This window comes from Ambystoma mexicanum, chromosome 1q (genome assembly GCF_040938575.1).
Source record: "Ambystoma mexicanum isolate Mex_15411 chromosome 1q, UKY_AmexF1_1, whole genome shotgun sequence".
Lineage (NCBI taxonomy): Eukaryota > Metazoa > Chordata > Amphibia > Caudata > Ambystomatidae > Ambystoma > Ambystoma mexicanum.
In genome coordinates, this window is record NC_090922.1 from 1209248019 (window position 1) to 1209265958 (window position 17940).

Genomic DNA, 17940 nt, shown 5'->3' on the forward strand with positions numbered 1-17940 from the left:
GTGGCAGCGTGAATGCCACATTCCCGGGACAAGCAGTGAATCCCTGATTGGCATGATCATGCCCCATGAACAAGTTATGCCCATCTTTGAATGTGCAGCTAATGGTCCAGGAGCTGTGCATTCGGTAGTACCAAAGAAGTGGCGAGGTCCCTTTTTCTACTAACAAGCAACAACCCTTTATGTTAAAGGACAGTGATTTCCATTTGTGAATGGGTGCTGTTTCTTGTATCCTGGTCCTCGTTTCCCCTCAATGTCAATCTATCATGTCTCTCTCTTACACTCAGCACCGAGCCCCGCCCCTTGTCTTTTGCTGTCCCACTATCACGCTATATTGTTCCCTTGGCCTCACGTCATCTCCTCACTTTCCCACTGTCGCCACATCTCCCCCCCCTCTGTTGTTTTCTCTACTCCATGCTTTCTCTTGTCTATCTGATTCCCGCTCTCTCCCATTCGACGACTCGCCAGTCTGATTCTGCTGCCATGTCACGTTGAGATCTTGAACTGCTGTTTTTAAAGGACTACTTCTGCTGCCGGGAAATCTTGTAATTCCTCTTATCTAATATCTTGTTTTAAGTAATCAAGCTGTTATATATTTTCATTCTAAATACTTATTTTAATATAAAATTGATTGTTTTAAAAAAAAAAATGTATTGGCATTTTGTGATATAAACAATTAACAAAACGTGTGCTGTGTTTCATGTTTGACTCAAATTGGGCCTCATCACGAGTTAGGCTGTAAAAGCCCTAGCACCGACCGGCCCGGTGGTATTACCACTGGATCACGGGTTGGGCCTTAACGGTAAATCCCCATTCCTGATTGGGTCCATTGGATCCAATGGGGAATTTTTGGTGCCAATACTACGGGCTAATACAGCCGGCTGTAATACCGGCGAAAACAGGGATTTTCACCTCCAGAAAAAGCTTGAGGTAAAACAGCCGATTGAGCACCCAACTCGTGATAGGGCCAGCCCTTAAATGCGGCGGTAATACCGTTACCACCACATTTAAGGGCTACATCCCAACTCGTGATGAGGCCCAAAATGTTCCATCAGTACATAAAAGGGCGATTTTGAATTGTTCGTGTCCGTATGTGACATTAGCTCTAAACATTATGATGTGTAGAAAAATAAGTTTTATTGTAGGCGCTAAATCATAAAAAATGGGTGCTCATTAACTAATAGATGTACAAACAAGTGTTCTTTTACGAAATAGATTCTAATTGTGAGGAAAGAAGCAACTGCTATTCTTAATACTGCTGCTATTATCTTCACAGGAGGCAAATATTTACTTGGCTGGAACGGAAGAAGGTCATATTCACAAGTGTTCCTGTTCGTACAATGAGCAGTTCCTTGATACATATAGAGGTCATAAGGTGGGTTCAATTGAGTGATTGCCAGAGTAAATCTTACTTTACATTACAGTTTATAAGTGATGCTGGTATACCGAAATCAGCTTTTGAAATGTATTCAAATTTTAGCAATTGCCCACCTGTCAAATTTCTGAGCATAGTTTTAGAAGTTTGTAATGAAATACATCACAACAGCACACACTTGGCCTAAAACTCTTGATTTGTTGATCAAATTCTCAGCCACACCCCAAAATGGTCTGCCAGAGCATTGGGAGCCTTGAGGCCTCATTATGAGTTTGGAGGCAGCCATGCCCTTAATAAGGGCATGGCTGCCTCCAAACTCGGGTCCGGGTCCGTGATCCCTGAATGGGCAAATACCGGGCCATTCCGACTTTGAAGGGCCCGGTATTTCCCCATTCAGGGATCCCGGCCCCGGACCATCCCCATTTCCATTGAGCCCCCATGACGTCCAGAGCGGGTCCCGCGAAGGAACCTCGTAATGAGGCGGTACGGGGTTAACGGCGCCGGCATCTTTACCAGTGCCGTTAATCCCTTACTGCTTCACTTGTAATGAGGCCCTTGGTCTCTTGGCTTACAGCATTATTCACAGACACCAAGTGTTGCAGGAAAATGTAACTATGATTAGCCTTTTTGGTTGCAACACTTGAACATTTTGAAAGGTTGGCTGTGCCTTGGTCGGCCCCTCACATGGAAAAGTTTGTGTTCCGCATAAGCCAATAGTGTTTCATGAAGATGCAGTCTAAGGCTGTGGCAGAAAGTGTGAGTGCATACAGTGAGCAGCGGAGGATGCCAGTCTACACTTAGGACTCTGTGCATAGCACTGAGGGATGGTGCCCTTAACTAAACATGGCAAACCATTGAAAACTGTTGAAGTGTGACTGGGCACAAGATTATATTCAGATGATCATTTCACGTAACAGCTCCTCATGTGTGGGAAAGGAGATCAGTTCCCAAGAGTCTCTGCAGCGCACCATGCGCTCCCAAACTACATTTCAAGTGGATTGTGTCCTCCAACGTATTCCTCATCTTAGATGTATTCCATCCAGCTTTAGCTGCTTCGGAAAAAAATGTCGGCAGGCGGCGCCGTGCATCGATGTCGTCAAGTCGATGGTCCCTCGAAGGCCTCCATCGAGGGTGACGTCATCAGGTATACAAGTACCACGCGCGGCGCCCATTGGACACAGTTCTGTTTTTCCACGGTGCATGTTGCTTCGGAGATTCAGCACGCCTCGAGTTCTGTGACGCAGTAAATACTGAAGAATATTCGATATGTCCTCATCATCGACTCCAACTACGACCCTGCAATCGGGTTTCAAAAAATGTAAATCTTGCGGTTCGGAAATGTCCATCACGGACCCGCACCGAGGATGTCTGTGGTGTCTCGGGGAAGGCCACGACATGGAGGCCTGTAAGAAGTGTCAGGCGATAATGGAGAAGGTCTTGCGAGAGAGGAAGGGAAAACTGCACGTAGGTCGTAAATCCGACCGGAAAGCCTCTAGCGTCGAGTCGAGGTCCCGTGAGGAGAAGTCTCCTCGACGCGAAAGGCATCGGTCTATGTCCCGAAGCGATTCCCATCGCTCTTCGTCTTTGACGAAGAAATCCAAGAAAAGATGCCACAGGTCCCCTTCCACCTCGTCCTCAGACGAATCCCCAAAAAGGATGAAATGCCCCACAAAACATTCTTCCTCCGAGGAGTGGGAAGCATTCAGGGTGAAAATGATGGAGGTGTTTGAGAAAGTGAAGCCTCGGTCCGCATCTTCTTGGAAGCCGGCCGGGTGCGTTATCGCTCCGACACTCGCGCGCCCTCGAGCCCGGGGGATCGAAGAAGGAAGGATCGGGAACCTTCCAGGACGCCGAGCGAAAAAGACCGCTCAAGTCGAGTAGACCGCTCAAGGTCACCGACGCCGTCTGAAACCCAATGCACCTCGAAGGGCAAATCTTCGAAGAGCGCCTCGATGCCCTCGAAGCTTGCTCAGTCGACGACCACTATTTCATCGGCGCCATCAACTCCTTTGTCGACGTCGACCCCGAAGCCCTCGGCGCCAAAGGTTCCAAAGGCTCTAGTTCAGCCAAATCAGCCAGAAAAAGAAAAAGAGAAGGCCGCAAAGGCTGTATTCAGGTTCCACTAATACACCTCTCCCACGTCTCCCAGAAAAGATTTTTACACCTCTTCCGTGGAAGGAATTTTTCAAATCCCTGACTTCAATATTTGAGGAACAGGAGAGATCTGATGAGGAGAATGTTCCTTTTGGACTGGAATATAGTACCCCAAATGTCCAAGAATGCCTGATTTCTGAAGAAAGCAGGATGAGGTACCTGGTGGAATCCTTAGATAATGCAAGTGGCATTGATACATCGCCTGAAACAGATTTTGGCAGGCCAGAACCAGGGGAGCATGCCAGTCCCTCATACCATCAACTAATGACAAAAGTGGTCGATTATTTAGGATGGGCTAGACCACCAACCCAATTCATCCAGGATGATTTGCCCGATATATTGGATCATGGTCCCACTGAAGATCCAATCCTATCCTTCCATGTAGCCTTGCAAAATAGGGTGGGCAAAAATTGGGAGACTCCGAATTCTATTCCTCCAGTGAATAAGTCCCTTACTTCAAAATACCGCCCTTCCAGTAGCGATCCCGGCTATCTGTCTAAACACCCCACTCCCGAGAGTCTGGTGGTCCAGGCAGCCACAGCTTCAAATAAAATGGCCTTCCCTTCTATCCCTCCGGATAGGGACGACAAGCGTGTGGATGGTTGGGCATGCAAGGTATTTTCAGCTGTGAGTATGGTGTTAAAATCAGCCAACTCCACATGTGCTTTGGAAAAGTTTTCATACACTCTGTGGGAGTGCATTGCAATGGCAGCAGAGCACATACCAGAAGGGGACAAAATAAAATGATTCCTAGCCATTGTTAGAGATGGTTTGGACACTGCATATAGTGTGAGCAGGTCCATGGGTACTAGCATGGTAATGGGCAGATTTGCGTGGTTATGGAAGTCGGGTTTCGCACCAGCCGTGCAGAACCGTCTTCTGAACATGCCCTTGGACGGGTCTCGCCTTTTTGGCAGCAAGGCTGACGAGAGCCTTCAGAGGTTGCAGACCTGAAAACCAGCTGCCAAGTCTTTAGGAGCTGCTATTAGGCGACCTCGGCCTTTTTGTCCGTCAGGACAATCTTGGAGGGGACGATCCTATCGTTACTACTCCTCATATGGAAAGGCAAGAGGAATGGCCAGTCAAAGGGGCCAGAGAAAGGCCCCACGCGGTGGACGAGGAAAACATGCAAAGCCAACTCCAGCTGCAGCCTCTTTGCCATCAGCGGCTGCAGCAACTGCCACAAAACCGCTTTGAGGCATTACAAGACACCAGTGGGAGGCAGGCTGTCACAGCATCTGCAAGAATGGCGAGCCATTACTTCAGATGTTTGGGCTATAGAAATAATAGCCCAAGCCCAAGGTTACTGCCTTCCTTTTCTAATGCAACCTCAAAGCAATCCACCAGGGAGACACCTTTTGAAGTTTTCAGACCCGCTCCTGCAGCAGGAAGTTCTAACCCTGCTGGAGAAAGGTGCTATAGAACCAGTACCTGTAGCAGAGAGAAACAAGGGATGGTACTCCCCTTATTTTTTGAATCCCAAAAAGGACAGAGGACTGAGACCCATTTTGGACTTAAGAGGCTTCAACAAGCTCCTCAGGAAGGACAAGTTCAAGATGGTTACTCTTTCTCAGATCCTTCAGGCCCTGCAACTTCAGGATTGGTTGGTGTCATTGGACCTCCAGGATGCTTATTTTCATGTGCCAATTCATCTCAAGCACAGAAAATACCTGAGGTTCGTAGTTGGCAACTCACACTATCAGTTTCAAGTCCTTCCATTCGTATTGACCTCCGCCCCGAGGGTCTTCACCAAGTTAATGGTAGCAGTGGCAGCGCACCTCAGGAGAGGGGGGATTCACGTCTACCCCTACCTGGACGATTGGTTGATCAGGGCACGTTCTGCCGAACAAGCACTGGATCATCTGAAAGTCACCTGCCACTTCCTCCACAGACTGGGCTTCTCCCTCAATTTCAAGAAGTCACAAATGACACCTTCCCAACAGCTCCAGTACATAGGGGCTGTATTAGACACATCCTTGGGAAAGAGCTTGCCTCCCAAGTTGAGGGCTCAAGACATTCTTCAGATGGTTTACAAATGCCAAAATGCCCAAAGTCTCCAGGCCTACGACTTTTTAAGGTTGCTGGGCCTCATGGCATCCTGCATCTTCCTAGTGCCAGAGGCACGCCTGAGGATGAGATCCCTTCAATGGGCTCCAAAGACTCAATGGTCCCAGTTCTCAGGTCAAATGACGGATTCTCTTCAGATTCCGAACAGGGTTCGGCAGGATCTTCTGTGGTGGACTTGCACAGAGAATACCCTAAAAGGTGAACAGTTTTAGCAACCATGGCCGGAGATTACAATAGTGACGGACGCCTCACTCATGGGGTGGGGAGCTCATGCCAACGAGCTGACAATCAGCGGTCATTGGTCTCCATCGGAGTCCAAACTACACATCAACCTTTTAGAGCTGAGAGCAATTAGACTAGCGCTGAAGGCTTTTCTACCATCTGTCAGGGGAAAAAATGTCCTGATAATGACGGACAACACAGGGACATGCATTATCTAAACAAAAGAGGAGGTGTAGGGTCACTACCTCTGTGCAGAGAGGCAAAGCAGCTCTGGTATTGGGCAATTCAAGAATGAATCTCCCTAACGGCAGTTCATCTAGCCGGGAGGAGAATATGACGGAGGATGCTGGCTCAGGAAGTTATTCAAGAGATCTTTGCCCTTTGGGGAACCCCTCAAGTAGACCTATTTTCGATCGGAATCAACTGGAAGTGCGAAAGGTATTGCTCAATGGAATTTCCCTTGAGAGGAGCCCTAGGGGACGCGTTCGTGGTGGAGTGGAACTTCCCACTATTATACGTGTTCCCTCCGATTCCCGTCATTCCCCAGGTCATCCGGTGACTGAGGCGGTTCGGAAACCGCATGATCCTAATTGCCCCGGATTGGGCCAGGACCTTCTAGACATGTCCATCTGTCCTCCGTTACATCTTCCTCAGAGAGAGGACCTTCTCTCACAAATGGAGGGCCAGGTTCTCCATCCAGAGGTCAAGATTCTCAACCTTTACGCTTGGTATCTGAAAGGCTGAAATACAAGGATTGGGACCTTCCAGATGACGTCATGGAGGTGTTGCTTTGGGCAAGAAGACCAGCAACAAAATCTCTATACTGTTGCCATTGGAAAAAGTTTTGCAACTGGTGCAGAGAAAAGAATGTCCTTTTCTATGTTCTATTCCAGAAGTACTGTCCTTCTTCTTGTCCCTAGTACATAGAGGTCTAAATGTTGGGACCATTAAAGGTTATCTTGCAGCGCTTTCCATTTTCAAGCGCTCGCCGGAAGAATGCTCCTATTTCAGAATTCCTTTAGTAGTACAATTCTGAAAAGGACTCACCAATGTGTTTCCTCCTTACCCTTTCCAAGTACCAATTTGGGATCTTAATCTGGTTCTAAAATTCTTAATGTGTGCCCCTTTTGAACCCTTGTACGCTTGTCCATTAAGATTACCAACATGAAACACTGCTTTCCTAGTTGCTTTAACATCTGCAAGAAGAGTGAGCAAATTGCAGGCACTGTCTTCTGGGCCACAGGGACAGAGTGGTATTAAGGGTTAAACCCTCATTTTTACCTAAAGTTGTGCCCAATTTTCATTTAAATCAGAAAATTGTTCTACCCTCATTCTATCCTCCACCTCATCCTAGTAAGGAAGAGGAAAGATTGCACAGGTTGGAGCCGAAAAGAGCTCTAAGCTTTTACATTTCTAGGCTTTCCAAGCTTAGAGTGGATAATCAACTTTTCATTGGCTATGTCGGAAGGAAATTGGGTTAACCGGTGTCAAAACAAACATATCACGTTGGATTGTGCTTTGCATTTCAGAATGCTACAGATTAGCAGAGAAAGACTCACCAGAAGGCTTAAGGGCCCATTCCACCAGAGGGATTGCCTCTTCGACAGCACTTCAAAGAGGTGATCCCATAAAATCCATTTGTGAAGCAGCAACTTGGTCATCGCTGCATACTTTTTCAAAATTCTATAGTCTGGATGCTTCCCAGTCTAAGGAGCTGAATTTTGGTAAGGCAGTACTATATTCAGCCATTTAAGGGTATCAAAAAATCTACTCCCTCCTCCAGAGAATTGTCCATACTGCTTTGCGAGTCTATCTAAGATGAGGAATACGTTGGAGGACACAATCCACTCGAAGAACAAGTTACTTACCAACTGGTAACGTTCTTTCGATTGGATGTTCCTAAAAACGTTTTCCTCATCGCCCTCCCATCCTACCCCTCTGTAGATTTTCCAGGTTATTGCCACTTCAACTTTCGCAAGGCTAATACCTGACTACCGGCACAATCTACACAGTAGAATAAGAGTGAGGGGAAAAACAGAACTGAGGACAACGGGCGCCGCGCCTGCTACTTGAATACCCGATGATGTCACCCTCGAGGGAGGCCTTCGAGGGACCATCGACTTGATGACATCGACGCACAGCGCCCTCTGCAGAATATTTTTTCCGAAGCAGTTAAAGATGGATGGAATACATCTAAGATGAGAAATACGTTGGGGGAACATCCAATCAAAAGAAGGTTACCAGTTGGTAAGTAACTTGTTTTTTGGGAGGCGATGCTTCTTGCACTAATCACTGCCACGTTACCAGTTGGTAAGTAACTTGTTCTTTGGGAGGCGATGCTTCTTGCACTATTCACTGCCCAGAAAGTGACTTTTCACAACATGACTGTTCTTAAGTGTTTGTAACAGGATGATTCTCGAGATGCTTACACTGCAGAAACTGCCACTCTTAATGGTAATGCACTTTGTCTGCTACCACCATCAACACCGATAGCCAATGTTAGCCTGGTCAGCACTAACAGTCTCCTAAAGGAAGTGGTGGCAGAACGTTTTTGTATAAGAGGACAAATAGGGTCCAGTGGTTCAGATCCACTTCCCCAGTGAATATGACTGTCAATAAATTACAGTACAGTGTTATCATGTGTAACATCAATAAGTAGAAGACATTATTGAACTGTGGACAATAGATGCAGAATGTAGTGTTGATAATCTTCATGGAAACCATTCCAATGTCTTCCCAGTCTCTGCCCTGTTTTTTAGTATGTTGGGTGTGATGTCAGTGCCAGGTCCTGTCATTCTAGAAGGGGTAGGGCAGTGATGGTGCATACGATTGGAAGATGTTTCACTCTGAGCCTGTTGAAGAGTGTGAGGGGTCTGAAAACAGCCAGGCAGTGGGATGGAGGGACTTCTTGCACTGATTCTTGGGGTGGCTGGTCACTTGCTAACTCTTCCCTTCTGGTTATCCTCCATCCAGTGGTGTAATACCAAATGTGAGGTCCCACTCTGCCCCCTGTTGAGCACCCCCTCCAATCTCCTCTGTGAAGCGAAGGCTTTGCACAGACTCGGGGAGGCTTGAGACACCATGCATATGCAATGCACATGATGACTGTGCTGCTGCTGGGGCACACCACGCGTGCACTAGGTGAGAGATGTAAGGTTTGAGTAAAAAAAAAAAAAAAATAGGGGTACGGCACCTGGCCCATGGTACTCAAATGAACTGTGGTGGAGTGAGATTTTGGTGCTGGGTAGCCCCTCAGGGGAGGCATTGGTATTGTAAATGATTCAAGGTCAGTGGCGGCTAGTGAGTATTTTTTATTGGCCAGCATTAACATCTCCAATGAATTAAAATAAGCGTAGTGAGGGAGCTCCAAACAATGTAGGGTTGTTTGGCGGGGATCTCCTATGCGAACATTTTTTAAAAAATGTGTGGAAATGGTGCATTTTATAGCTCAATATCTGAGATATTTGGGGTAAAAAGCCATACAGTGTAGATAAAATTGGTTCTCTAAGGTAACACATAAAAAACACTGTAGTTTTCATGTCGCTAACAGTATAAGGAGCATTTAACAACATTTAGAAGACGTCTCTGTCCATAGCATATACTAGCACTGCCATTGTGAGGCACCTTAATGCAGCTGCACCCGCAATATATGCCAGCATAGCCAATGTAAATCACTACATCAAGCTGCTTCCAAAAGCTATGTGAGTATGGGCACTGTTCATCAGGCTCCCAGTTCCCAAAGGTGCAGCCATAATCTATATATAACCCTTTGAGAGACTAGAGGGAATATTTTTCTGGACCTCTTTAAGACAACCCACAACACATAAAGAATCTAGAGTAAACCACACTAATGCTTAAAGGGTCCCTTGCTTCTCCAGTACCTTTTTCTGACTCATTTATGCATGTTGTTTAGTTCATTTTATCACAACATACTAATTCCAAACAATTTTTTATCAAAAATATCAATTTATTTATTCTCAATAAAAACATCACTAAAAATACATTCACAATTTCCTCTAATACAAATTATTACACTTTTATCTAAGATCCATTATTGCACATTTTTCTCTATCTTTGGCCTAGTATGCCAGTGTGGTTATTGTAAATCACATTCACGTGGCTGCACAATATATGCAAATGTGGTAGTGTAAAACATGTTCATGAAGCTGCAGCCACAATCTTTACCAGTATATTGTACTTTGAGGCATAAACAAAATAAGCCAGAATTTAAGATATAAACAACTTTAATGATGCAGCCCTCTGCTGCCAAAGACATGCATGCATTACTCATGTAGAGGGTCTCTCTCTCTCTCTCTCTCTCTCTCTCTCTCTTTTTCTCTCTCTTTCTCTCACACACACTCTCTTTCTCTCTCTCTCTCTCTTTCTCTTTCTCTCTCTCTTTTTCTCTCTCTCTCTCTCTCTCTCTCTTTCAAAACCTTACACACATGCACACAGGCACGTACCAAAATATTCAAACAGACCTTGAAGTTCACATGCCGCTTTGGCCGGTGAAAGCATAATGCTTTAAAACAAGTGGGTGTCTACGTGGGCTCGAGCTTGTTACTTAGTAACCAATGGGCAGCATTATGCAGCACCTGAATGCTGTTGGACCAGCGTGGTGTGCAGCTCACACCTGCATGCCTTTTTTTTAGAGGCAGTGCTTTGCTGCCAGTCCAGTTTGTGGCCCCACTGCACCACGGTGAATGTGGCAGGCTCTGCTACACCAGTGCCTGCTCTGAGCCAATGTCAGTCTCCAGTGCTGGACTTGCTAGTCTTTCCTGTCACGACTATCTCCTTGTGTGTGCTTAACTTCTTAGACCTTCTTGATGTTCCATATTGCCAAATTTGGAGCATATTAGCGTGACCTTCCCTCTCTGCCTCTGCCTGTCTGGGTTTCTCCGCTGACATTGTCCTTCTTTAGCCCTTGTATTTGTTCTCTTCTTTGTAACCTCTTGGGTCTTTCTCGCTACATAAATAGAGTCTCCCTCTCTCCAATCTCTTTGATATTTCTTTCCCGATTCTCAGGGTTATCTCTCTCCCCAAATGCTGAGTATCTCTCCCCAACCTCTGGAGTTTTTCTCTCCCCAACCTCTGGTATGCCTCTCTCCCCAAGCTCTGTGGTGCCTCTCTCCCCAACATCTTTAGTGCCTCCCCATCCTTGGGTGTATCTTTCTCCCCAACCTCTGGGGTATCTCTCTGCTTTGACTCACTCCTCCACCTTCCTCTGATGTTCTCCCCATCTTCCTTCTTGCTGCCAAACTACTATTCTCAAATTTCCAACCCACCGGTTGTAGATTTAACCGCTGAGGCTGGAATAACTTTCTCTGGGGGAGAAGGGTCTGGCACTGTCAAAGCAGATCTTTATCAAAGTTGATTGCCATGACTAGTGTTGTTAACCAGCCTAGGTACAAGGCGTTGCACCATTAACTTGCAAACATAAATTCCCCCCTCGTAACAAATTAGGAAAACAGAAAACATACCTCTGAGCAAAAAGAATACACAAGTTTCTAAAAACGTGCATATATTGCTAAAGCATCCATAAGTGAAAGCAAAATTTAAATCAAATGCAGCGGATTCTGATATAATTAACCTGTTTCAGGCAGTAGGTTTCGAATGTGCAGCCAGTTCATCCCTCTGCTGGGCTCTTAGTGTTTTAACCTCCACGTTGGGGAAGACAGTCTGAATCGTCTCTACTGAAAGCACTGTGGCCTGCTCAACCTTTACCCTCAGTCCCTAGCTGTTCAGAACTTCCTTGGGTTGGTTCCACTGGTGGTTCAACTTTAAATAAACCATAGCCAACTCCTCTGGGTGCTCACAATGATGAGATAACCAACTTAAGGTCTATGGGAGTGGTGAATTTGGTCCACACTAGTAGGACCTAAATATCACATATACAGGATCTTCCACCCTTCCTGTACAGCAAGACTGGAGATCCTATTTTCTAATGCCATCTTGCATGGCCCAAAACACTCCGATAACGTTTGCCCTATATCCCACTGCTAGATCCAGGGAAATTCTCATTATACTATCCTGGTAGTTTACAACTGGATTGCAGCTTTAAAGTTAATTCAGACAATGTGGTGCGCACTGTCCTCAGGGAATGTATGGGAAGTGAGTGTTCTGGGGATCCTCTTTTCGCATTACCCGATTCATCAGCATCCTTATGGACAATGGTGGATAAGGCCCAAACTGCCTCCTCAGTAACACAAGATGGCAGTTTTCAGGGTATTAAATTGCTCCGGGAAAGTGTATTGCCGGAAAATAGAAACATTAATCTTAATCAAACTAACATTCCAGGTTTGTTTTGTTCAATACCTCCCCTTCAGACAATGGTGTCTGGTGACATCGAAGTTAATGTTATAAATCATTAAAGAACAGATTGGGCCATTTTATATATAAAATCTAAGAATTTAAATGACCTGCTGATGAAGGATTTACATATGATTAGATTATTGGGTTTTGAACTTTTCCCATACTATGACCCAAAGCATACCAGTGGAGCTTCACCTGAAGGGGGCAAAACATTTTTATCATCTAGTTAATTTATAGTCTCCCGTCGCAGAGAGAATGACCAACTGCAACAAATTCATCAATCCAGGTATATACCTTGACGGCACGCCCCTGAATGCTCCCACCAGAGAGAATACAACCCACTAGGGAAGAAAAGCCCAAGTTGATCTTGTACGGATAATAAGTTTTAATCTCACACAAAGATGAGCGCAAAAGCAAAGAACTGTGCTGCTAAGAATGTTCTGCCGTGAAAGGGTAAAAGCAGAGGCTTAAGAGGAGACACATCATCATCATTATCATGCAATACTATACAGTAAAAACCTGTGCTTTTGGGATGCCAGCTCATTAATTCAAGACCAGTCCATCTGTCTTCCATCACGTGTGTGCTGCAGAGATCATCTTCTCATCATCGAAGATCAAAGAACAAATTAACTACACTCCTAACACAATCCTACTTCATCATTACATTGTGCACCTGGCAGGCTTTATGACTGACACAAAGGAGGTTCTGGGGCACTCTGACCTCCACACACACAATTCACTCACTCCCCTTCGCGCCATCCAGCTCCAAGGTCTCCACCCTTGTTTTGAACTATGTTTTATCCCTCCCAGCACCTAGCAATACAAATCATATGATTGTTTGTTTGTTTATTTGTTTTATTTGTTTAGCGCTCCGGACCCAGAGGTAAAAGGGCGCTTCGGTAAACGGTTACATAGTACATTATATACATTTTACAGATATACATTTATACAGTTTGTAAGTAAAAAGTACAATTACAGTATAGACAATATCATCAGACATAGTAGAGAGAGGAAGGTAAATGCTAGTTTTTGTCCAGTAACCAACTAATGACCTGTTTCCTAAATGACTGGAAGGACTCGATAAATTTGATGTTGAGTGGTAAGGTGTTCCAAAGTTGGGAGGCAAGGGCCGTGAAGCGGGATCCTCCAACTCTTTTTAAGGTGAATCTGGGCACCGTTAGCCATAATGTGTTCTAGGATCTAGTAATTCTGGCAACCGATTTCAAGGTAAATTTGTTGGTGAGATAAGGGGGGGGGCTAGGTGGTTTAATGCTTTGTATGTGAGACAGATGGTTTTTAGGTCGATTTTATTGCTGTATGGAGAGCCATTTGCACGATTTTCTGGTGGAGGCGATGTGCTCTCGCCTGGGGATGTTTAATGCTGCTCGTAACGCGTTATTTTGGAGTACCTGTAGTTTATTAGTTATGGATTGGTTTGCGCCTAGGTATAGACTGTTAAAGTAGTCCAGTTTCGACTGTATAAGAGTCCTGGCCAAGGTGAGGCAGCTATTAGAGGACTAGAAAGGTCTGCAGGCCCTGATCAGCTTACCCGTGTAGGCAGTGGCTGAGGCAGTCATGTTAATTTGTTTGGAGAGGTTAGTGTTGGCATCAAGATAAAAGCCAAGGGTTTTCACACTTTTGACAATGGGAATAGTGTTACCATCGATGATGATGCTATTGTAATTAGGGCTAAATTTCAGTAGGTTATTGGGTGAACCGACGAGGAGAAGTTCAGTTTTCTCATCATTCAGGCAGAGGCCGTGTGTGGCCATCCATGCCTGAATGATGGTAAAGATTTTGTTAATCCGGATGACGTCAGCATTGTAGTTACCTGAAAGGGTGAGGAGTATCTGGGTGTCATCTGCATAATTGGTGTAGGTGACTCCCAGATGGTCCAGTTTGTCAAAGAGTGGCTTTGTAAATATATGTACAAAGTGGGTGAAACACATGAGCCTTGTGGGACACCACATGCGATAGGGATACGGTCAGCAGCTGCTACTGTTGAGAAGACCCTCATGGTTCTGTTAGCCAGGAAGGATTGTATCCATATGACAGCAGAGGAGGAGAAGTGAGCTGCAGAAGATAGGTGGTTGCAGAGGATTTTGTGATCAACCAGGTCGAAAGCTGCTCAGAGGTCTAAAAGGAGTAGGATGGCTGCGTTGCCTTTATCTTTGATTTCATCAATCTGACCTTTGAGGTCAACAAGGGCAGTTTCTGTGCAGTGTTGCGGTCTAAAGCCAGATTGACCTATTCCTAGCAATTGGTTTGTCTCTAGATAGTCCTGAATTTGCAGGTAGGCGACTCTGTCAAGGATTTTTAGCAAGAATGGGACCGTGGTGATGGGTCTGTAATTGGTGGGTATGGCCGGGTCTAACGATTGTTTTTTTTAGAAGTGGGAGAACCCATGATTGTTTCAAGTTACTAGGGACTGAATTAGTGGCGAAAGACAGGTTTATTAATTTGGTGATAAAAAGGGATAGATCTCTGACTGCGTCTTTTATAATCTGGGCAGGGCAGCTGTCCCCTTTGCAGTTGGAAGGTTTTAGAGAGGCTATCATTTTTTGTACTTCCGGTATAGTAACTTTTTTGAATGTGAAGCCTAAATTGGTGTCAATGGGGGGTGGTGTGCTTGAGCTGGTAGACTTGCTACTGTTGAGTTGTTGTCATTTACACTCTATTTTGGTTTGAAGCCCTGCGATTTTGTTGGCCAGGGCGTTCTGGATACTGGTGCTCCAGGGTTTGTCTTTCGTGCAAGTATCTGTAGGTGGATTAGGATTTTCTAATTCCTTTAGAATATTGAAAAGTTCTCTGGTGCAGGATGCTGCCTGATTTATCCTAACGTTGTAGGTTTCTTTCTTGGTGCAAATTATCTAATTTTTACATAAGGAGGAGATATTTGTAAGATTGGTTTTGTTTTCAGCAGATGGTGCCATTTTCCAAAGTGATTCTAGTTTAGCTTTCTTTTTTCTCAATAGTTTGAGTTCGGGGGTGTACCAAGAGTTCAAATGAGCTCTAGGTTTTCCTAGACATGCAATGTCTGTTCTCTTTGAACATTCAGAACTTGTTTCTTTTAGGGTTAGTGGTACCTGGTGCCATGGAATTTAAAGATCGTGGTGCATAGTCAGGCTATACCTCGTGGTCGCCTGTTTGTGGCTTGGGTCAGGCTTTGGCCAGTGTGAGATAACATGCACACCAGGTACCGGTCTATGATTGCAGCCTTGTCAGGCACATTCTTTTCAGGTAGAAAAACATCTTTGCAACACTGTTAGAACAAAGAATGAACTTTATGGCAGTTGGGGGTGTGGGTTGTCCTCATAGGAGCTCGGTAGTGGCGGCTGGTGAGTTTGAAAGCTGGTTGGGCGTAAATTTCCCGGGGCGAATTTGTGAGCGAGGGAGCGCAGCGAGCAAGCCACCCCACCCCAAAAGAGTGCGGTGGGCATTCTCCCCCGTGAAATGTATTGAAAAATGGCTTCTAAAATGTGCAATTTATTGTCCAAACCACCGAAATATGACATAAATAGCATTATTTTTTACATACTAATGGTGGTACATTATTCTTATGTGTGCAAATGTGATGGTGTATTTTACAGCAGCTTGTATTGAGAATAGCTGGTACTATGGTGTACGCATAAAGAAATTAATTATATAGATAGCCAGTTATTAACAATGGATAAATATCATTTTGTCATGCTGTTACTGGCATTCATATGCATTCATCCTCTCCCCAAGGCGGGATTTTAGGCATTTTCTGAAAGGGAAGAAACTAAGCTAAAATATTAGCATGTAATTTATCAGAATCTTCACACCTGATGCAGTTTTACCAGATTCTGACTCAGGCTGGTTAAAGAATATAACAGTGATGTGCGTGTGTGCAAAGACAGTTTCACTGACACATCTCACTTATTTCTAATCATAAAGATGAATTTCCCACCACAAGTGGAGGTTCATTGCTTGAACCATGGTCCATGCTTTACAGCTCGGAAGCGTGCATAGTTACAGAGACATTAGTTCAGTGAGTCTGGCACTGACCTCCTCTGATAGCACCTTTTTAGTGTTGGCAATTACAGCTATAAGCCGAAACATGTGCGTTAGAGTACAGATAGGTGGAAATGGCGTATGAGGAGGGTCACAAAGCTTGTAGGCATTTGGTTATTTGCCCGCCCATTGCCTGCAAATCCCTGTGGTCATTCCCACACAGTTCCAAGTCCTGCCCCTCCCCGCCCAAAACACCGCCTCATGGGAACTCTTTGAGCTCGCTTTACTCAAGTCTTACCATCAAACTTTGCGAAAAAAAAGTGTCTGCCAGCAGTGCCTTTTCAAAGAAGTCTTCTGAGAGTTAAGGACTTAATTGGAGTTGGAAACCTGGTGTAATACACATTTCTTAACTAGATCTGCTTTCAGCTGCTCGATTTGTGAGTGCTGTGCGTGTGCTTTACCAAAGTCCTGTTAAAACCAGGCATTGGCAAAGCCAACAGTTACGGCTTGTGTAAAAGTATAAGGCATTTGCCAGGCACTGCTAATAGATACCCAGGTACTCGCACCATTTTGCACCTGCTACCATCAATGGGCAGTTAATACCACTATGGATGTGCCTGGCAAGCACCTTTCCCATGCCTACACAAAAGCTCAAACTGTTGGCATTGCCAATGCTTGTTTTACTAAGCCATTAAACACATGTAACATGACAACACTGGGCAGTTGCAATAAGCATTGTTTGATCCTGTACCCCCCCTAAAATAAAAGTATCCAGTGTCACCATGCATGAACCTTTGGTGTTAGCCTTGTTCGCTGCCCCATGGCCGTGCAGGAATACCTCTCCCCATACCATTGCCGTGCAGGAATACCTCTCTGTGTGTCCTCTCTCCCTTTGCTGAAATGCTTCAGGCACTCACTGTTCGGAGTGAACAGTATTATTTCTATGTGTACCAAACTGCCTTACTGATTGTAAAGGAAAACGTATCCACATACTTTCTACAAACTCATCAGTTGAATGTCCCTACTCAGTCCATTCCCTACGTGTACCTCATGATCACTCTGCAAATTCACGTGTGTGCTCAGCCTATCCTTATTCGTTGTGCTGTGATACTGCAGGTGTACACAGTATAATCTTACTATTAAGGAATACTCTTCCGCTATGCATACATGGCAAAAGAAAAGCAAAATAGAAAATACCAGTGCATTTACTCTGAATCCCAATATGGTCGGTCTACCCACTACTCCTGTTCAAGTCTACCCTTTTTAGCAACACCGTGCAGGAATACATCTGGCTGCATTACCCCCCACGTGCCCCCCGACCATATCCCTCACTGTGCAGCGATATGTGAATGTGTGCGCAGCCCACGGTCCACCGTCAAATATACACAAATGTGTACCCCCGCAACCGAAACCTGTGTGCATTACTTCCTGATTGCACGGGGCATGGAAGCACTTTGCACGAGGATGGATTACGCTCCCTGTGCCAATCTGTCTGTGCTCTCCCCTGTTCCCTGGGCCAGTCGATGTCAACGCCGTAGTATGTCCTATTACAGGGCCTACTACTACTACAGCGTTGACATTAACACCAACTAGGCCCTCCCTGGCCCTGCTGCCTTCGCCAGGGTAGGGTTCTAGAGGAGAGCACTATTCTCCTGACCTGGTGAACGAATGAAGGTTCCGAGTTCTGACCCCCCTTTTACTTACCGATATACTGCAACTGAAGTGGGCCCTCTCTGCTGTCCTGTTCTCAACTTTTCTGGCCTGAACCACTTCTCAAGTAGACCGACTGAGAAGTTCTAGAAGGTGGCAACACCTACGTCACCAATACGCCAGCGCCC

General features: G+C 45.3%; 1 protein-coding gene across 2 annotated transcripts in view; it reads left to right on the forward strand.

Annotated features, from left to right (window-relative positions):
* Positions 1-17940, forward strand: part of DNAI4 (dynein axonemal intermediate chain 4) — a 779679-nt gene that overhangs the window by 647089 nt on the left and 114650 nt on the right. For both annotated transcript variants that reach the window (XM_069641948.1, XM_069641947.1), the window contains one exon: positions 1274-1372. In XM_069641948.1, coding sequence (XP_069498049.1) covers positions 1274-1372 — 99 coding nt within the window. The remainder of the gene's footprint in view (positions 1-1273; positions 1373-17940) is intronic.